General features: G+C 37.5%; 1 protein-coding gene and 1 non-coding gene across 3 annotated transcripts; one reads left to right on the top strand and one right to left on the bottom strand.

The window, feature by feature from the left end:
- The first annotated feature begins 265 nt into the window (after positions 1-265).
- Positions 266-19469, top strand: LOC147293054 (plant UBX domain-containing protein 11-like). 2 transcript variants are annotated; one of them, XM_086232255.1, is made up of 10 exons: positions 266-388; positions 1394-1526; positions 13905-13957; positions 14059-14140; positions 15524-15589; positions 15681-15748; positions 16295-16546; positions 16723-17161; positions 17680-17955; positions 18934-19469. In XM_086232255.1, the coding sequence occupies exons 2-10, from the start codon at positions 1427-1429 to the stop codon at positions 19140-19142; spliced, it is 1545 nt and encodes a 514-aa protein (XP_086088381.1). In that variant the 5' UTR covers positions 266-388; positions 1394-1426; the 3' UTR covers positions 19143-19469. The 2 variants fall into 2 exon arrangements, with proteins under 2 accessions (XP_086088381.1, XP_086088380.1); XM_086232254.1 differs by having other exon boundaries at positions 16645-17161.
- LOC147293055 (small nucleolar RNA R71) lies at positions 6340-6446 on the bottom strand. The gene has a single exon (XR_015120949.1). It is a non-coding gene; the product is annotated as a small nucleolar RNA R71 (small nucleolar RNA).
- Positions 19470-19712: the final 243 nt, after the last annotated feature.

Below are 19712 nucleotides of genomic sequence, written 5' to 3'. Positions count from 1 at the left end.
ACAGTCACAGTTAAGTTGTGACTGAATTGATTTTTTTTTAAATACAATATAGTATAAATTAATGTAATATTTGTGATGTAATATTATTTTTATTTTTTTATTGTAGTGGCATGTAATGTAATATTTGTAAATTATAATATCTTTTACTTTATTATTTTATTTGACTTTTCAACTAGTATCTAATCTAAAATGCTATTTAATTTTGATACCTAAACTAAAAAATTATTAAAATTTAATACTTAAAATCAATAGACTTTACAATTTTCTCGTCTTACAAAAAAGAAAAGAAAAAGAAAATAAGAAAATTCTTGATGTGCCATGGAGTTGTCTTTGTTCAGAGCTTAATCTGTTATACCATAATCGTCTCTCAGCCCTAATTCTCACTAAGGTAAAAAGCTCTCCTCAACCCTCTCTTTACTCGTTTGGTTTCCGAGAAAAACTGCGAGGAACCAATAGAAAAGCAGAAAAATTAGAATTTTTTTTTTGAAAGACTTATCGTTTTCCAAAATTTCAAGTTCAATTTACTATTTATAAAAATGGAAAGTTGAATTTCTTTTCTCCATAAATTTTGCAAAATTTCCTTTCAAAATCACTGGTTGGTAACCTTGATTAGTTGGTGAGCTCAAGTTGCAGAAATTTCGGGGAATTGGGTGGAAATTGGGTTTCTTTTATTTAAGAATTACCTGGATGCAATAAGATTTTCCATGTATTAGTATTATACATATATATACATCTTTAGCTGGATTACTGTGATTCCTTGGGTTACTAATTTTATCTATCATTTTCTTTTCCAGAAAATAAAGAGCAATAGTTTACTGAAACTTTTACTTACCATGGTCTAGGTGTTAATTGGTGTTTACCTGAATTATGCAGTAACTGAATGTTTAGCTGAATTATTTGATAATTGAATTCACTGAAGTTTTTCTGAAGGCGAAATTTAATTAGTGAAGTTTTTTCATCTGCTTTAGATGCATTAAGAATGGATTAAATATTTTGTTCTACAGAATTATTTTATATCGTGAATATTGAATTCTTTGATTGTTGGCACTTGGCAGTAGATGCTGGGAGTATGCGGTTAATTTGGTGTAGCTTGACAATATGTTTATTTCGTGTTCGAAGTATACATTTAAGAGGACACTTGTGTAGTTGGGTGATGGTTTAAAAAAGGTTGCAGAATGAGCATGTAGTTCAATGATGATATGCATATTTTTAAATTCAATTAAATAGTTTGTGGCCCTGTTATTCTTTGGACAATAGCTCAGGTACCCCTATAGTTTATTTGCTAGTATGAGTTGATAGTGATTCTAGATATGTGGCTTTACATATTGAAGATCTATGTTTGTCCTATTTTTTTTTTTCACTATTGATTGTGTTTCTGTTTTGGAATCTACAGGTCTTATTAAAATTTTGGAAATTTTCTGAACAGATGGATCAGTCTCTCACCTATCTTATATACAAGGGTTCCATACCTGAAGCAATCACCGAAGCAAAGAAGCAGAGGAAGCTCTTTGTCGTCTATATTTCAGGTTAATGATTGGGTACCTCTGGAATATGTTGTATATAAGCACATGATCTCCCGTTCCTTGTAAGCCAGTTTTGTAAGGATAAGTTCTACCTAGGGTTTAGCATGGTATCAGAGCATGTGTACTACAAGGATGGGCCAGGTTTGTATCTCTAGCCCTGCATAGAGGGGAAGTGTCAAGTGACTCTAGTGGGGGAGTGTTAGCATAGTTCCATAAGGCTTGGGTACTTTTGGAATATGCAGTCAATAAGCATGTGGGAACCCTTTCCTTGAAAGTTGGTTTTGCAAGGATAAGTTCTACCCATGAGGTTACAAACATCACCTTTGGGTTGGGGAGGGGGAAATGACCATTGGAATATTTTGGATTCTCGCTTGGAGGCAATCCAACGGTAACCAGGTTTTGGGATTCAGTTGTGGAGAAAAGGGAGAAGAGATTCGAAGGTTGGAAGAAAGCTTTTCTATTGAACGGAGGTATGCTTACTTTGATTCAATCTGTCTTCAGTAGTTTTCCAAGTTATGACCTTCCATTTTTTTTAGAATCCCAAGTAAAGTGGAAGAATGATTAGAGAAATTGGTGAGGATCTTTTGTTGGAATGTGTTGAGGGAAAACAAGAGCCTTTGGTTAGTTAGGATATAGTGTTCAAAACTAAGAAAAATGGTGGATTTGGGTTGGGTAGTTTGTTGAAAAGAAATGACGCTCTACTTGGAAGTTGGTTCTGGAGATTCCCTTTGGAGAGAGATTCTTTATGGTATGCTGTCATCAGAAGTAAATATGGATTACATTTAAATGGTTGGGATTCCAAGATCCAACCAAAAGATATTTCTCAAGGCATTAATTCTTTTCTTCATGTTGTCATTGTCTAGTGGGAAATGGGAAAAGACAGGATTTTAGAAGAATTGTGGGAAGTACATTTTTTCCTTGTCTATGTAGAATTTTGACCTATCTTAATGTTTCCATTTAGTTGGGAATCTTGGGATTCTGATTTCCACTGAAGAAATTTAAATGATTATAAATTAGGGAGTTTTCTTCACTACTTTCTTTGTTTGTCACTTTATTTTCATCTAGACTGGATAGGAGGAGTTGGAAGTTGGAGTTGTCAGGGTTATTCTCTTGTAAAGCCTATGCAAGGAAGTATTATGAGATTCCATCAATTTTGTTCTTCCATCCCTCTTCTTTTATTTGGAAGGCTAAAGTACCACTCAAGGTACAAGTTCTAGGTTGAATTTTCTCTCATGGAAGGTTCAACAGTAAACCTTGTGATGTGGAACAGAGGAGAAGACCTAATGTTTGTCTTCTTCCATAATGGTGTATCATGTGTAAAGGAGAGGCTGAAAGCACTGATCACTTGTTTTTTCAGTGTCTAATTGCATTGAAATTATAGTTTGTTGAGGGAAGCTGACTTGAAGCTGAGTCATTCCAGCACTCCATAATGCATTATTTTGTGAGATGTGCAAGGATTTGGAGGGGAGGGAAGAAGAGTTAATTTTCAAAGAGGTGTGGTGTGATGGCTATGTTTTGGGCAGTTTGGTTGAAATCAATAGAAGGATTTTTTGATAGCAAGAAGGGGTGGAGGTTTTTGATGAGTGTGCATTTTGCATCACTTTATGATACTAATTCCTTAACCTAGAGTGTTAGAACTCGCTATTTTGTGTTTCTTGTCTTGTTTTTGTGTTTTCAGGTCAAATGAACAGAAATGAGAAAAAGAAGCAAATGGAGCCATTTTGGGACAATTCCTGGTCAAACCAGGAAATCGAGTGAAATCCTGGTCAAACCAGGAAAAGTGCAGAAATCCTAGTCAAATGAGGATTCCTAGTCACACTAGGAAACATCAAGTCCAGAACTATCATTGCGGAGCCAGAAATGTGAAATCCTGATTCAAACAGGAATTCCTGGTCGAACTAGGAAATCTAACCCAACTAGGAAAAGGAGTCCTAGTGACACTAGGAGACCCCAGGGGCAATATGGTCATTACGAGAAGTCGAAATAGATAAGGAATCTCTCATTTTCAAGAAATCCTAGTTGCACCAGGAAATGATTTTCAAGGTTCCAGAAGCTTCCAGAAGGTGGTGGACATCCATGGAAATGAATGGAGGGAAGAAATGAATTTGAATTCAAATGGAAATGAGGGGCAAAATGGGAAGTCAAAAGTGGAGGGCCCATGGGCCCTAGGGATGCCGAACCAAGTGGGCCATGCATGCACATGCATGGGCCCAAACCCTAGCAGCCCAAAAGCCACACGCAAGGAGGAAGATGGCAGCCCATGCATGCGCATGCATGCCATGCAAACCCTAGCAAGGAAGAGGCCATGCGCAAGCCCAAGGTGACAAGCCCAAGATGGAAGCCCATGGAGTGAAACCCTAGCCCATCTTGTGCAAGCTACTGAAGCCCAACATGGAAGCCCAACATGCAAGCCCAAAGCCCAAGACTACCAGCCCATGCGCCAAGGAGGGACCCTAGCTAGGCTAGGCGTGAGCCACTCAAGCCCGAAAGGGAGCAGCCCATCACGCCAAGGCCTAGTCCAGCTAGCCCTAGCTGAAGCCGCAAGCAACTAGGAAAGGGAAACCCTAGCAGCCGCAAGCTTCAGCCTCCTTGCCTCTCAAGGAATGTTCTCCTATTTAAACCCCTCTCATTCAGACTTTTAGGCAATCACTTTTTCACCCACACTCCAGCCGAAAATTCTTCTTCTCTTATTTTTATTTTGCTGTTTTAGGGTTTTAGTTTCAGACTTTATTTTCTTGTAAGGTGAGCCAAATTCAGAGAGAGGTTTAGGGAGAGGGTGGCGTGACAAGTGAGAGGGAAGGACCACCTGCTGCCGCAAGCCCAAGCTCACCTTGCCGTGAGCCAATTGCTTGTGCTAGGTGCCTCCTTCTTCCTCCCTCCTTGCCGCAGCCCCCACTTGTTGCACCTCTGATTTTTGTTTTCTTTTTCTTTCTAGTTTCTATTTTCATTGTTGGATTATGTTACTGAAACTTTTTAATTAATTTGCTGGTTTTATTTAATTTGTCTCTTTATTTCTTTTAGTGCATGGTTCTGATTTTAGTTAGTTATTTATGTTTATGCAATTTAATTTATGTAATCTAATTTAATTGTTTAGTTGTTTCAGTTACTTTAAGTTTCTGATTTTTAATTAGTGCATGCGTTTAATCTTGTGTGTCTTGCGTCTCTGATTTCATTTAGTTTATGCACTTTAAATTAGTTGTTTAGTTTATGTTTCTAAGTTTGCTTAATTTGCGTTTCTGATTTCCGTTAACAATCATGAATTGGGATTTCATTTATTTGTTGCTGTTTTGCTTCTTTTATTTGTTTTATTTAATTATGTAGGTTAGTTATTCTATCTTGCATGTTAGTCGTAGGTCGATTAATGGATTCGTATGCTTTAACAAATCGTTTATCCGTCTCTTGGTCTGTTAGTTTGATGTTTGCACATATTAAATTTCCACTATCTATTAAAACCCCCGTCACTAGTTGTTTGCATCCTTTGACTGGCCACCTTAGGGTAATTGCATCTAGTTTATCTGTTAGGTTTAGCTGTGAAATAGTCAAAGACACTAAACCACAAGTAACAAGGGAATAAGGGATTATTCTTGGTAGTGGGGTTGGGCGACCTCTATAAGGAAATAGTCAAAGCTTATATGTTGTGCATGTTTGACGTTCTCATAAAACTTAATGACTCCTGCATGGGTAACAGCTGCCTTAGCTTGAACTAGGGAACATGTAGGTTAACTAGCTAAGGAAGGCCCAAGAAGCTCTTAGTTTATGCATTAGGAGAACAATGGCGAGAAAGTAACTAGCCAAACCTTTTTAGCTGTCAAACTTTAATATGTTGTGTTCAAATTAACTGTCATTAGCCTTGGATGGTTATTGCATGCTTATCTGATTTGAGACTGAAAATTAACATTGCAAGATAGAATAAAGTGTGTGTGCGTGTGGTGATGTGTGTGTGTGTTTCCATCTTTCAAAACCCCCCATTTAGTTATTCTAGTGATTATTTGCACTGATTTGTTGTATATTAACCATTCCCTGAGGGATCGACCTCGTGCTTGTACGCTTTGCTACTGATGCGATTCGTGCACTTGCGAGTAAACTTAGAATGAGGTAATTGTTTATTTTATTCTAAGAAAACACATCAACAAGTTTTTGGCGCCGTTGCCGGGGAATGGTGTCTAATATCAATGAATTGGTGTAATTAGTCATTAGAATTAGGTTATATTAGTTAGATTTCAGTTTTTGTTAATTTTTAGTTTTTAATAAATGCCATGCCTTTATTTGCATTCTTTCTACTGATTTTGTGTTTTCTCTTGATTAGGTGTGTTTTATGAACCCTGAGCTTGTTGCTAGGTTGGAGAGGCTCAAGAACGAAGCTTTAGGTGCATCACAAGTCAGCCCGCAACCTAGTGCATCAGATTCGAGTAGTGAAGAGACTGAGAGTGTCGACATGGCTGAAGCAAACGAGATAGTGCCGCAGCCCCTGAGCCATTTTTCAGCACCTTCGCTGCCCACTCAACCATCGTGCATTCGGTATGCCACCATAGCCACTGATTTCGAAATCAAGAGTGGCCAGATTCACTTGTTGCCGAGCTACCATGGGCTGAATGGGGAGGATCCGATCCACTTTTTGAAGGAGTTTTCTGGGGTTTGTGAAGCCGCACAATTGAGGGGCCTGAACGCTGATCAGTACCGTTTGAGGATGTTCCCTTTTGCGCTTAAGGACAAGGCAAAGAGGTGGTTGTATTCGCTGCCCAGTGGTTCCATTTCGACATGGGATGATCTTTCGAGCAAGTTTTTGAACAAGTTCTATTCCATTTCCAAGACTAATTCGATTCGGAAGGAGATCCTTGGATTTGTGCAGAAGGCGGATGAGCCATTCCATGAGACTTGGGACAGATTCAATGAGTTACTTACTAGCTGCCCACACCATAACTTATCTCCTTGGTATGTGATTTGCTGTTTTTATCAGGGATTGTTGGAGAGAGACCAAGCCAAGGTGGATTCGGCATGTGGTGGTGCATTCATGTCCAAAACGGAGGATGAGGCTACAGAATTGTTTGAGTCGCTTTCTTTGAGTTCTCAACAATGGGATTCCAATCGTGCAAGAGGAGGACCAAAGAGAGGGTTATATGAGGTGGCTGATGTGCCAAACACCATGGAGGGACAGATTATGGAAATCAAGACTATGGTGCAGAAGTTATCTTTGGCTCATGAGAAGATGATGAGTGCGCAAGGACAAGGGGGTGACGTGGAACAAGTAAACCAGGTTGGGAGCTATCCTAGGGTGCCGTATGACCCATATTCCAACACTTACAACCCTGGATGGAAGAACAACCCGAATTTCAGATGGAGCAACAACAATGGACAGCAAGCTAGTGGGAGCACCAACAAGCCATATGTGCACCCTAATGCCGAGAGGTCTAGTTTGGAGGACAAGATTGCTCAGATTGCTCAAAGCACCACTTCCCTTGCCCAAAGCACCAATGCCTTCATGAACCGTACCGAGCAGCAGATGCAAGCCAATTCGAAGGCTATTGCACACTTGGAGAGTCAAATGGGTCAGATTGCCACTACTTTGGGTCAGAGAGAGAAGGGGAAGTTGCCAAGTCAGCCCATCGTCAACCCAAAGAATGAGGAGCATGTAAATGCTATTTTGAGGACTACTCCAAGAAAAAGAGTTAGAATGGTCAAGACTAAGGTGGTGAAGGAAGTGATTGAGATCAGTGACAGTGAGGAAGAGGAGGACCCAGATATGACTGAAGAGCATAAGGATACACGTGTGATTCCCCTCATTCCGGACATTGACATCACCAAATTTCCAGCAACCATGAGGGAATTGAAGTCTATTGAGAAGAAGGTTGAGAAGCAAGGGCATAGTCACAATGTTCCTAGGGAGATTCGTGGTTATCTCTTTGCATCTTTTCCAAGCAAGAAGAAGGATCCGGGCTCGTTGGTCATATCATGCAGCATAGGGGAGCATAAGATCACCAATGCCTTAATTGACAGTGGTGCAGCTATCAATGTCATGCCGCTGGTTGTGTTCGAGAGGCTTGGATTTAAGGAGGCTGATTTGCAACCATTTGATGTGGACATTCGCTTCGCCAACGCTTCAGCCCAAAAAGCTTGTGGTATGCTTGTGGATGTTTTGGTTAAATGTCGTAAATTACTAATCCCCTCTGATTTCATAGTGCTAGATGTGCCGACAATTCCGGGCGATGTCTATTATTCTTGGGAGACCATTTTTGTGCACCTCTAACATGGAGTACAAAGCATTGGAGAGCGCCATGACAATTCGGCACTACACCAAGCAAGAGGTGTATTTGCTCACTTCCGAGATGCCAGAAAACGAGGAGGTCACTTTTTATGGAGAGGAGAAGTCCGAGATGGAGAGCTTCCTCAGTTCGATCCTAGGGAATGCCGAGAGTAGCAATGGCAAGAGGAAGAGGGAAGGACGCAAGTAAATGAGATGGCAATGTCAGGCTGAAGACAGAAAAACAAGCGCTTATTGGGAGGCAACCCAAGTTTTTGTTTCGAATAATGGAGGAGAAGTCGTTGAGGACCAAGGAGGCCGCGCCTACCTTTGGAGTGTCCACGCTTGCATACGCAAGTAAACAGTTTCTTTATTTCGCTTCATAAGACAATTGTTTCGTTTTGGTGTGGTTATTTGGTTTTGGATGTTTGCAATTTCCCATTTCGCTTAATTTGATCATTCTTGCATTTATTTCACATACATTGAGGGCAATGTATCATTTAAGTGTGGGGGGAAAGGCAATTGTCATTTGTTAGTGTTTTTGGGTTAAAACAAGTGTTTAAAGTGTTTTTGAGTGTTTTTAGAAAAAAAAAAAAAAAAAAAAAAATTTTCGTTTTTAGTGTTTTTAGGTGTTTTTAGGTTAGGAAAAAACTTTTTCCTTTGTTTTTAAACTTAGGGTGTCAAAACCCACATCAAAATGCACGTTTTCATTAGATCTCATTCACCTTAGTGATGGATGTGATTCTTTTGAAGTGTGCGACATCGTTTTAAAAACAAAAAGTTTTTGAGTCATTTTGGTTGTTTCAGGTCGTTTTGAGTCCCCAACTAATTGATTTGAGTGTGCATGATTGTTATGAGCATGTTTTAGTATTGTGTGTATATTTGGTGTTCTTTTCATTCTAATAGTGTTCCATAACATATCTTGCAATTCTATGTCATTTGGCCTTGTTGATATGAATTTAGGTTGTGATTAGCATTACTAATGATTATATGCATAATAGAGTAGACTTGCATGACCTAAGTGAGCTTTTGAGCCCTGTTCTTCAATTCTTGAGTGTTGCGCGCCACTCTAATTCTATCATTGTCATATAAGTCGTTGTTTTGATCTCATTGTCTTTCATTTGGTCATTTGCTTGGAATATGCATAATCTTGAATCAATGAGCTAGAACTCTTTTCTTGTGTACACAAAGCATGCCGTATTTGCATAACTCTTGAGAAATGAATTTAGGCCCTGTTTGTGTACCCCATAGCCTGAAAGCCTACCCATTACATGTTTTATCCTTAGTTACCCATTTTGAGCCTTTTAAGCCGTTTTCTTTGTTACCCCATACCAAACCCTAAGTTTGGGGGTGTACCACCCCTTTCATCCGTTTTACCCTTTTTATGGTGTTGCAAGTTGTTTATATGTTGATTGAGGTGAAAAAGAAGTGAAAATGCATAGCTTATACAAAAATGTGTTAGAAAAGTATGTATGCCGTACCCAAAGAAAAAGAAAAGAAAAAGAAAAGAAATCAAAGAAAAGAGATGGGACGGTTTCAAAAGAAAAAAAAAAAAAAAAAAAAAAAAAAGAGAAAAAGTGAGCAAAAAGAGCTCAAGTTGAGCTATGCAGTGCAAAGAAGCAAAGTGTACCTCAGAATGTTCCAGTGATGCTTGCAATTCCATGAAATTAGCCCTTTGTGTTTCCTTTTCATTTCAATACCCTATCCTAGCCTAAACCTTCATTATAACCCTATTAAAGCCCTAGCTGATCTCAAGAGTGTGTATTATACTTATGTGGAGTCTATTTAAGAAGGGAGCCTATGGTTATTGATTCTATTTCAAGCATTTGTATTCCTTTCATGAGATCAGTATTTCTTCTAAAATGTGCCTTTATTTCATGTACATATGTGAGCTAATTGTTTTTGTTACATATTTCCTCTCACATATACTTTTGAGTGCACATATCAACCCAATTCTTGAGTGTTTATCATTGAGAGTATGCCATAGTGAGGATTGGAGTTGAATCTATTATGTATGTATTGATTTAGTCTTGTTTGTCTAATACTTGGATTTGTGTCAAGGATGGCCTATATGACAATAGAGGAGCGAGGTATGTTATTTGAAATGTTATTAGAATTTGAAGAATACGATTTATATGCCTTGCTTTCTTATGTGATTAATGGTTGTGCGCATGAATTCAGTTGTTGGGATGTTGGAGTCAGTCTTGAGTCTTTTCTTTCCTTTATTTGCTCGAGGACTAGCAAAATCTAAGTTTGGGGGTGTGATGAGTGTGCATTTTGCATCACTTTATGATACTAATTCCTTAACCTAGAGTGTTAGAACTCGCTATTTTGTGTTTCTTGTCTTGTTTTTGTGTTTTCAGGTCAAATGAAGCAGAAATGAGAAAAAGAAGCAAATGGAGCCATTTTGGGACAATTCCTGGTCAAACCAGGAAATCGAGTGAAATCCTGGTCAAACCAGGAAAAGTGCAGAAATCCTAGTCAAATGAGGATTCCTAGTCACACTAGGAAACATCAAGTCCAGAACTATCATTGCGGAGCCAGAAATGTGAAATCCTGATTCAAACAGGAATTCCTGGTCGAACTAGGAAATCTAACCCAACTAGGAAAAGGAGTCCTAGTGACACTAGGAGACCCCAGGGGCAATATGGTCATTACGAGAAGTCGAAATAGATAAGGAATCTCTCATTTTCAAGAAATCCTAGTTGCACCAGGAAATGATTTTCAAGGTTCCAGAAGCTTCCAGAAGGTGGTGGACATCCATGGAAATGAATGGAGGGAAGAAATGAATTTGAATTCAAATGGAAATGAGGGGCAAAATGGGAAGTCAAAAGTGGAGGGCCCATGGGCCCTAGGGATGCCGAACCAAGTGGGCCATGCATGCACATGCATGGGCCCAAACCCTAGCAGCCCAAAAGCCACACGCAAGGAGGAAGATGGCAGCCCATGCATGCGCATGCATGCCATGCAAACCCTAGCAAGGAAGAGGCCATGCGCAAGCCCAAGGTGACAAGCCCAAGATGGAAGCCCATGGAGTGAAACCCTAGCCCATCTTGTGCAAGCTACTGAAGCCCAACATGGAAGCCCAACATGCAAGCCCAAAGCCCAAGACTACCAGCCCATGCGCCAAGGAGGGACCCTAGCTAGGCTAGGCGTGAGCCACTCAAGCCCGAAAGGGAGCAGCCCATCACGCCAAGGCCTAGTCCAGCTAGCCCTAGCTGAAGCCGCAAGCAACTAGGAAAGGGAAACCCTAGCAGCCGCAAGCTTCAGCCTCCTTGCCTCTCAAGGAATGTTCTCCTATTTAAACCCCTCTCATTCAGACTTTTAGGCAATCACTTTTTCACCCACACTCCAGCCGAAAATTCTTCTTCTCTTATTTTTATTTTGCTGTTTTAGGGTTTTAGTTTCAGACTTTATTTTCTTGTAAGGTGAGCCAAATTCAGAGAGAGGTTTAGGGAGAGGGTGGCGTGACAAGTGAGAGGGAAGGACCACCTGCTGCCGCAAGCCCAAGCTCACCTTGCCGTGAGCCAATTGCTTGTGCTAGGTGCCTCCTTCTTCCTCCCTCCTTGCCGCAGCCCCCACTTGTTGCACCTCTGATTTTTGTTTTCTTTTTCTTTCTAGTTTCTATTTTCATTGTTGGATTATGTTACTGAAACTTTTTAATTAATTTGCTGGTTTTATTTAATTTGTCTCTTTATTTCTTTTAGTGCATGGTTCTGATTTTAGTTAGTTATTTATGTTTATGCAATTTAATTTATGTAATCTAATTTAATTGTTTAGTTGTTTCAGTTACTTTAAGTTTCTGATTTTTAATTAGTGCATGCGTTTAATCTTGTGTGTCTTGCGTCTCTGATTTCATTTAGTTTATGCACTTTAAATTAGTTGTTTAGTTTATGTTTCTAAGTTTGCTTAATTTGCGTTTCTGATTTCCGTTAACAATCATGAATTGGGATTTCATTTATTTGTTGCTGTTTTGCTTCTTTTATTTGTTTTATTTAATTATGTAGGTTAGTTATTCTATCTTGCATGTTAGTCGTAGGTCGATTAATGGATTCGTATGCTTTAACAAATCGTTTATCCGTCTCTTGGTCTGTTAGTTTGATGTTTGCACATATTAAATTTCCACTATCTATTAAAACCCCCGTCACTAGTTGTTTGCATCCTTTGACTGGCCACCTTAGGGTAATTGCATCTAGTTTATCTGTTAGGTTTAGCTGTGAAATAGTCAAAGACACTAAACCACAAGTAACAAGGGAATAAGGGATTATTCTTGGTAGTGGGGTTGGGCGACCTCTATAAGGAAATAGTCAAAGCTTATATGTTGTGCATGTTTGACGTTCTCATAAAACTTAATGACTCCTGCATGGGTAACAGCTGCCTTAGCTTGAACTAGGGAACATGTAGGTTAACTAGCTAAGGAAGGCCCAAGAAGCTCTTAGTTTATGCATTAGGAGAACAATGGCGAGAAAGTAACTAGCCAAACCTTTTTAGCTGTCAAACTTTAATATGTTGTGTTCAAATTAACTGTCATTAGCCTTGGATGGTTATTGCATGCTTATCTGATTTGAGACTGAAAATTAACATTGCAAGATAGAATAAAGTGTGTGTGCGTGTGGTGATGTGTGTGTGTGTTTCCATCTTTCAAAACCCCCCATTTAGTTATTCTAGTGATTATTTGCACTGATTTGTTGTATATTAACCATTCCCTGAGGGATCGACCTCGTGCTTGTACGCTTTGCTACTGATGCGATTCGTGCACTTGCGAGTAAACTTAGAATGAGGTAATTGTTTATTTTATTCTAAGAAAACACATCAACAGTTTTGTGGGATAAAATTTGATTTTGGTCATCCTTACTGGCTTTGGTTTCCTAGGAGTTTTTAGAAGGTAACATTTTTGCGTATGTTGGCTGATTGGAGGACTATTGTTGTTTAGGAGATAGACTTTGTTATTGTATCACGATTTTAATACCTGAAGGTTAGCTAGTTTTTAGATCCAGCTTTCAGTGGACATCTTGTCCTCTGTAATATCTGTTTGTACTTGTTTGAAAATTTTAATAAAATTATGCTTCTTATAAAAGATATAATACGGTTGCTATTAATTGTAGAAAGGTCTTAAATATTGGGTTTTATTAAGAAAGTGATTTGTTTTTAATCCATCTAGGTGAAGTATTTGATTTTGTTTATGTAGTAAACTTTATCAATAGAAAGTATTTAATTAAAGAAATTGATAGAGTTTTCCTAATTTTTTTAAACATATAATGATATAAAATGAAGACATAATTTTGAGTCTTTTAGATGATCATTAAAGATATATTGTTCTTAACTAAAAATAAGAGTAATTCAAATCAGAAGTAAGCTTTAAGTATGAAATGATGTCAGTAAAAAAAAAAAACGCATCAAATATATATTCTTCTTAACTAATAATTCTGAAGTTTCCCTTTCTTCTTGTTGAATTGGACTGGGAAGCAGCAGTTTCTTAGGTTCTTGTGTTATGTTGGCATAGTTGTGTTGCCTTTTTTGGTTGTCAATTTGTTCAAGGGTTTATGTATTTTGCTATTCTTGTATAGTTTGAGTCTTCTCTAGGTGGACCACCAGTTCGCTGTATTTATACTGTTTCTACTTAATTTTAATAAATTTGTTCTGTTTCCTAGAGAAAAAAAAAAGGTATGAAGGGGAGGGCGAAGTGTTGAAAGAAATAAAAAAGAAGACAGAAATTTTTTCAAAATGATAGTCTTATAATAAGTAGCTGTATTAACTTATTTCTTAAAACAAGGTAGTTTAATAAGTAAAGAATTAATTTATTCCTTAAAATGACATCACTGCAGTACAGATCTTTCTGTCCAACGAATGGCTTCTCACATTCTCACTTTTATATGTAGTATGGATAATTCTTCTTATGCTGTATTTCATAACTTTGTAAAGAATCTTCTGTGATCTTTGCGCATTACAGTTTCATACATTAATACACTTTACTGCCACACATTATTTTCTTTTCCTTTTTTTAATTAGTAATTTCATATTATGTCAAGATTGTTTTGGTACATACATGATATCAAGATGTGTTATAATAGTTTTTGTTGTAACCTTTATTACATGTGCTTATTTATTTATTTATTTGTTTTTTGGCTATCGTGGAATTTCAGGTAAAGATGTGGAATCTAGTCGTTTGGAAAATTCCACATGGACTGATCCAAAGGTAAGTTTTGTTCCTTTTCTTCGTTTTATCTTTCATTATAAATTTATTTAAAGCTTATATTTCTTCTGGCTCTTATTCTTATGTTCGTGTTTTGCATTCAGGTGGCGGACTCGGTATCAAAGTACTGCATTTTATTACACATCCCTGAAGAATGCACTGATGCTGCAAATTTTTCTGCAATATGTATCCTTGTATAAAAAAGACAATCTATACATAAATTGCTTCGGAAGTTAGCCTCCTGAGAGAATGCTACATAATAATCTGACTTCAACTTCATGAGAATGCATCCTTAGAAGATTATGTTGTCTTAATTAGCACATCAAAATCTTAAAAGAATTATTGTGGTAACTTCATTAGGTTCCAGCTGTTTTCTCTTTTTAGGATGATCAGGTAACTTCTGTTTCAATTGTGTGCATCTTTACTTACTCCCAAGCCTTGGGCACAAACAGTAACCAAGGGGGATCATGGCTTCACAGTACCGCTACCCAAAAAGAAAAAGTATTCTCCATTCTAATGAAAATCTCTATTTAGCCCCCCACAACCCAAAGTCAACCCGCTGCCCTCCCACTGCCCCAAAACAGCACCAACCATGCTGAGGACTATATATAAAGTTTACTGCATCTTGGCTTTAATTTCTTCTTGTGCTCAAGTTGTAAAATTGACGTAAAAGACCCATTTTGCATATTGAATCAGTTATATCATACCTATTGTGACATTAAAACATTTACTCTAAACATATTATCTTATTTTATAAAATATCAAACATTTATAAGATGAAGGAAGCCTTCACATATATGTTTACTGATCTAATTTGGCCCCTCTTTCAATTATGTTTCATTTATTTATTTTTATTATTTGCATTCTGCCCTTGTCTGAGGGTAACACCCATATAGTTGCCTAGTAAATCCAACCATACAGTTTTTAACTTTGTTCACTGCTATGGGGAATTTTATAAGAAGTACTAATGTATCACGTGCTTCTATCTTTCAAGAGGTGGGGATCCTGACATTATAGAGTGTGGAAAGTTTTATATTAAAAACTAGGCATCAAACTTTCTAATTTGTTTTTTTCTTCCTAAGAGGAATATGCATATTTCACAAGTCATCTTTTCTTGTTTTTTTGTATTCTGTTCTTTTCTTTTTTCTTTTTGAACTGTCAGTCATTTATCATCCATATTTTGAATAATGGCTAAAACTATCCATCATTGTCAGTATGTTGATTGTCTATCTCATTTCCCAAGCCCAAGACATTAGTGTTCCTGCAGAAAGCAGGAATGAGTGAAAAGCCATGAAGCTTTAACGCATCGCAATTGATTCCAAAATGAAGTCACAGCTTTTGTACATTGTAGTTTTGAAGTAGGTGGTTTTAAATTCTGCGGTTCTTTGTTGACTATTTTTCGTCCTTATTCTTTGGTGATAGTCTTAATAACTGGTGAAGCTGTTTTATATGCTGCATATACCAATTAGCACAATTGCATTTTCTAAATTACATGTTGTATAGATTATTTTAGGCTCTTTCACATTATTTGAAAGTCAAAGAGTCTATCCTTACATCAACCTGTTGCAGACCCACAGAAATCTGTACCTTGTATAACAGCTATTGGATACAATGGTGTACAACTTTGGCAAAATGGTATGGTTTGTATGAATCTTTGTTTTAAGTAAAGTGTATAGACCAATACATAAGCATGTCCTAATAATTTTGTCCCTTTGCAAATTTATAGAGGGCTTTGTCAGTGCTGAGGTTCTGGCATCCAGTTTAGAGAAGTTGTGGTTGGGTCTTCATATCCAGGTATACTTTTTCTGTTTTCCCATTGCCGGGCTATCGGTCATCATAGTTTAGTGTCAACTCCGCTTTGAAAACACATTGATGCTTGATGAGATGATGTTTGTTTTGACCTTTCTCTGACCGTGTTGTGCAAATGTTTTTGATCCCTTTTTTACAATTTATGTTAAATGGGGTTTTGAAATTTTGATTTTTCTTTTTAATAAATGCTGTGGTTGCTCCCTTTAACCATCTTCAAAAATGAAATTGGAGTCATTGTATTATACTGTTCCCAATTATACTTATCTGTGCCTCTTACAGACGCACAACTTGTAGTTGTGTTTATCATTTAAGCATTTGCAACATCAACATTACCTCCCTTTTGGAATCACATTAATGTTTGATGAATGCAAATCTTGGAAACATTAGAGAGTCTGTCCATGTGATTTGAGCAAATAATCTGCTGGTACTCTTTATTTTGGCTGTATTCTTTAGAGTGTGCAAGACCTTGCAATTTTCTCAGTTTATATTCAAAAGAAATAATTACTAGTATTATCTCATGATGAACTGTAGGAAACAACTGCAACTTTCTTGAGTGCAGCTCTTGCTTCAAAGAAATCTGAACCATCTACTTCTGGGGTTCCTAAAACTGTCTCAGCTGATGAAGAAAGTTCCTCAAGTATAGCTGTTCTATCTGACCAAGGAAGTTCCTCAACTACGGTGGTTTCATCACCTTTAACAGATCAAAATGGTCAATCAACAGTTTCTATAGGGGTTGCCTCTGACATGATGAAGGAAGACAAAACTTGTGATTGCACAGTTGAGGTATATATACCTGCATTGACTGCCTTGTTACGTTTTTTAGTATTTATAAACTTCATCTTCCATGATGTGATGGTTCTGTTTTGCTTTGACATAAATAGGAGAAAAAAAATGATTTAGGAGTCAAGACCTCTTCAAAATCACTTGATGCTAATGAGTTAGAGTGTGTCGGGGAACAGGCCAGTCGTTCCGCCGAAGCTGCTAAAGGATTGCAGGGTATTTCTGTGGGAGACCAGAACAATTCTGGAGGCGGTCATATTTCTTCCAGTGAAGAAGGTGGTTATACCGGCCCAGAAAAGATCACTGCTAATCATTCAGGTGTCTCTGGAGGAGATTCACAAGCATTTAGTATTGAAGAAAATGAAGTTGTGCAAGTTGGAAAAGGTGAAGATGAAGATGATAAGAAGGTTGATGCATTTGAGAATTGTATAGGGGTCAATAAATCAAGTGATGTTCACTTAAATATCCGAACGCCTACTGGTATGAGCCTACGAGAGAAGTTTCCTCTGACGAGCACTTTGAGAATGGTCAAAGACTATGTTGATAAAAACCAGGGAAGTGGTATTGGCGCTTATGATCTAGCCATCCCCTATCCTCGCAAGGTATTCAGTGATCAGGGTAAGAAATGCTAGATAGTTATTACCTAACTTTCTTTTTCACTAAGAGATAGCTATTGCATTATTTGTTTGAAAGTTTGAATGTACGTTGACTGGTGTCCTCGTGTACTTGTAACCTGTGGACATTCCCTTTGGTCAAAATCCCGGAAATGTTTTTCTAGTATATATTACTGCCTTCTTTTGCACTATCCTTCAATTTTGTACTGGCCTGGTAGACTGTGTGTTTTCGTTGTGTGCACATCTGTTGTCCATGCACTTGCAATTGCAATGCAAGTGCATCTGTGATGTTTTCTTGTTTGGTAGGTAACAGTAACACTAAGAAACATGCTAACATCTACATTCAAATTAGTATGTTGAATTACTTTTGCATAAGAATTAATATGCCATTTGCATGCATGAACATCAGCGCACATGAGATTTATATGTTCTCTCTCTCTCTGTCTCTCTCTCTGTCTCTCCCTCTTGTAATGTGTTATTATCAAAACAAGCCATTCATAATTTCTTATTGGTTTAATGCAGATTTAAGTAAATCATTATCAGACCTAGGTCTGTTTGATAGACAAGCATTGATAGTGGTTCCGCATCAGCAAGCAACTGGTTACCTCAGAGGGGGATCTGCATTCTCAGAACAAACAGATTCACAAAATATTGCTAATTCCTCAACTGAAAGTAATGGGGGATATTTTTCATATGTGAAAACAGCTTTATCTTTCGTAAATCCTTTTTCTTATTTTGGTGGTGGTGCTAGCTCATCAAGTTCGGGACAGAAATCTCAAAATCCCATGTGGGAATATAGTGAGTTTCTACTCCCTACTCTTATGCCAAAATGTCTCTATAACATTCCTAGTAGGTCTCTCATTCGGGCTTAGGAAGTTTTTTATCTTATGACTTTCAAGCATGCTGAAGTTTAGGTGCATTTGAGCCACTAGCAAAATAAAAGAAATTCTCACAATTGCTAGTATAGTTTGGTCAAAGCAATTGATTTTCACTGGGGAAGAGCCCTACTTTTTACTCGATATTTGCAAATGGAATGTAGAGGCAGGCATAATAATCTGTGCTAGCTTTTAAGGGCGAGGTCATCAGTCTGTCTTCTATTTCTATGAACCAATTATGAATAACATCTACTGGTCAGATATTTTTATATGACCCTTAGCTCAAGTGGCATCGGTGGGATGGGTGAAAAGTAGATCGTAGGTTCCATTACCTGTGTAATTAAAAAACAAGTTACATGGGGTTTGAACATGGCTCCTCCCTTATTCGGTTGGGATATTGGGTTCAGTTTAGGTAGTTTAATTAGCTAGTAAAATGGGGTCATTGTAAATGTATAACCCGAATGAATTGTAAATTTGTTGTACCCAAATGAAGTGTGGTCAACACAGTAAACACACCTGCATACACGGGGGAGATGGACCATGAGCCTTTGTTGTGCACTTTCTTTCTAGAGCTAACTTGCGGGAAGAAAAAATATAAATGGAGGATAATGAAACAGTAGTGTAAGCTTCTTAATTGAAGTTGCAGAGGTTACCAATTAATCTTTTTCTTTCTCTCCATCAATTGTTATATATTATACTTTTCTATTCCTTCATTTGATGGTGATGTTTAGGAAGTTAGCTTGGTGCACAAATAACATTGCAGATATTTATCAATCTGTTTAGAATTTTCTTCTGTTGGTATAAAATTTTGTTTCATCTAATGAATGTTCCTTTTCGAACATTGTTGTGGCATTAGTGCATTACTCAATAACTTATACTGACATTTTTCCTGTTTCATTAGACCCGAATCCTGCAGTTCGAAATAACGCCACCGAAAGCACTTCTGCAAGTGGTAGAAATGAAGGCAAAAGCAAGAAACCATCAACATCTCGTTTGGGAAGTAATATTCACACATTGAAACATGATGACGATGATGGGAAGTTCAGCGATAGAAATTCCTTCTGGAATGGTAATTCTACACAGTATGGTGGCAATGATGATGCCAAATAATATCTATGATTTTAAACTCTACTCTGTTCTTTAAGTCCCCAGATCCCTAATTGTCTGCTTTTCGCTTCTTACCTTGCTAATGAGTTTGATCTGCAAATAGAGAATTGTAGATAACAAGGAAAAGCTATCGAGCCTCTGATGGTTCTTGTTGTTTTTCATAATAATGTTGAGTTCTTTTCTATTCATATAGGAAGGGATGAAAGAACAATGAATCCCATGAAATAGTTTGGATAATTATCAACTCATCATACTTTTGAACCTTTTGAGTGTCATCCTTGTAAATATTTGTACTTTCTGGATAATCATAATGTTGGTCTTTAATTTTGATTTTCAACCAAAAAACTCATTAAGTGAAAGGTATATCCGTATATGTACTAAAACCAATCATTTGATGTACTTTTCAGGGATTATCAAATGTATGAACTCCTGTTTTGGTAAAAGAAAGGGCCAATTTATTTATAATAAAGTATATTATATGATTGTATGGATGATGGATAAAGTTTTATGAAATATAAGTGGAGATGATAATGAACTAAATAAGTTGGATTCTCGAGACCCATGTCTCTCTAT

This window comes from Dryas octopetala, chromosome 2 (genome assembly GCF_963921425.1).
Source record: "Dryas octopetala chromosome 2, drDryOcto1.1, whole genome shotgun sequence".
NCBI lineage: Eukaryota > Viridiplantae > Streptophyta > Magnoliopsida > Rosales > Rosaceae > Dryas > Dryas octopetala.
The sequence above is the reverse complement of the archived record's forward strand: the minus strand, read 5'-3'. Positions and strand labels throughout refer to the sequence as shown.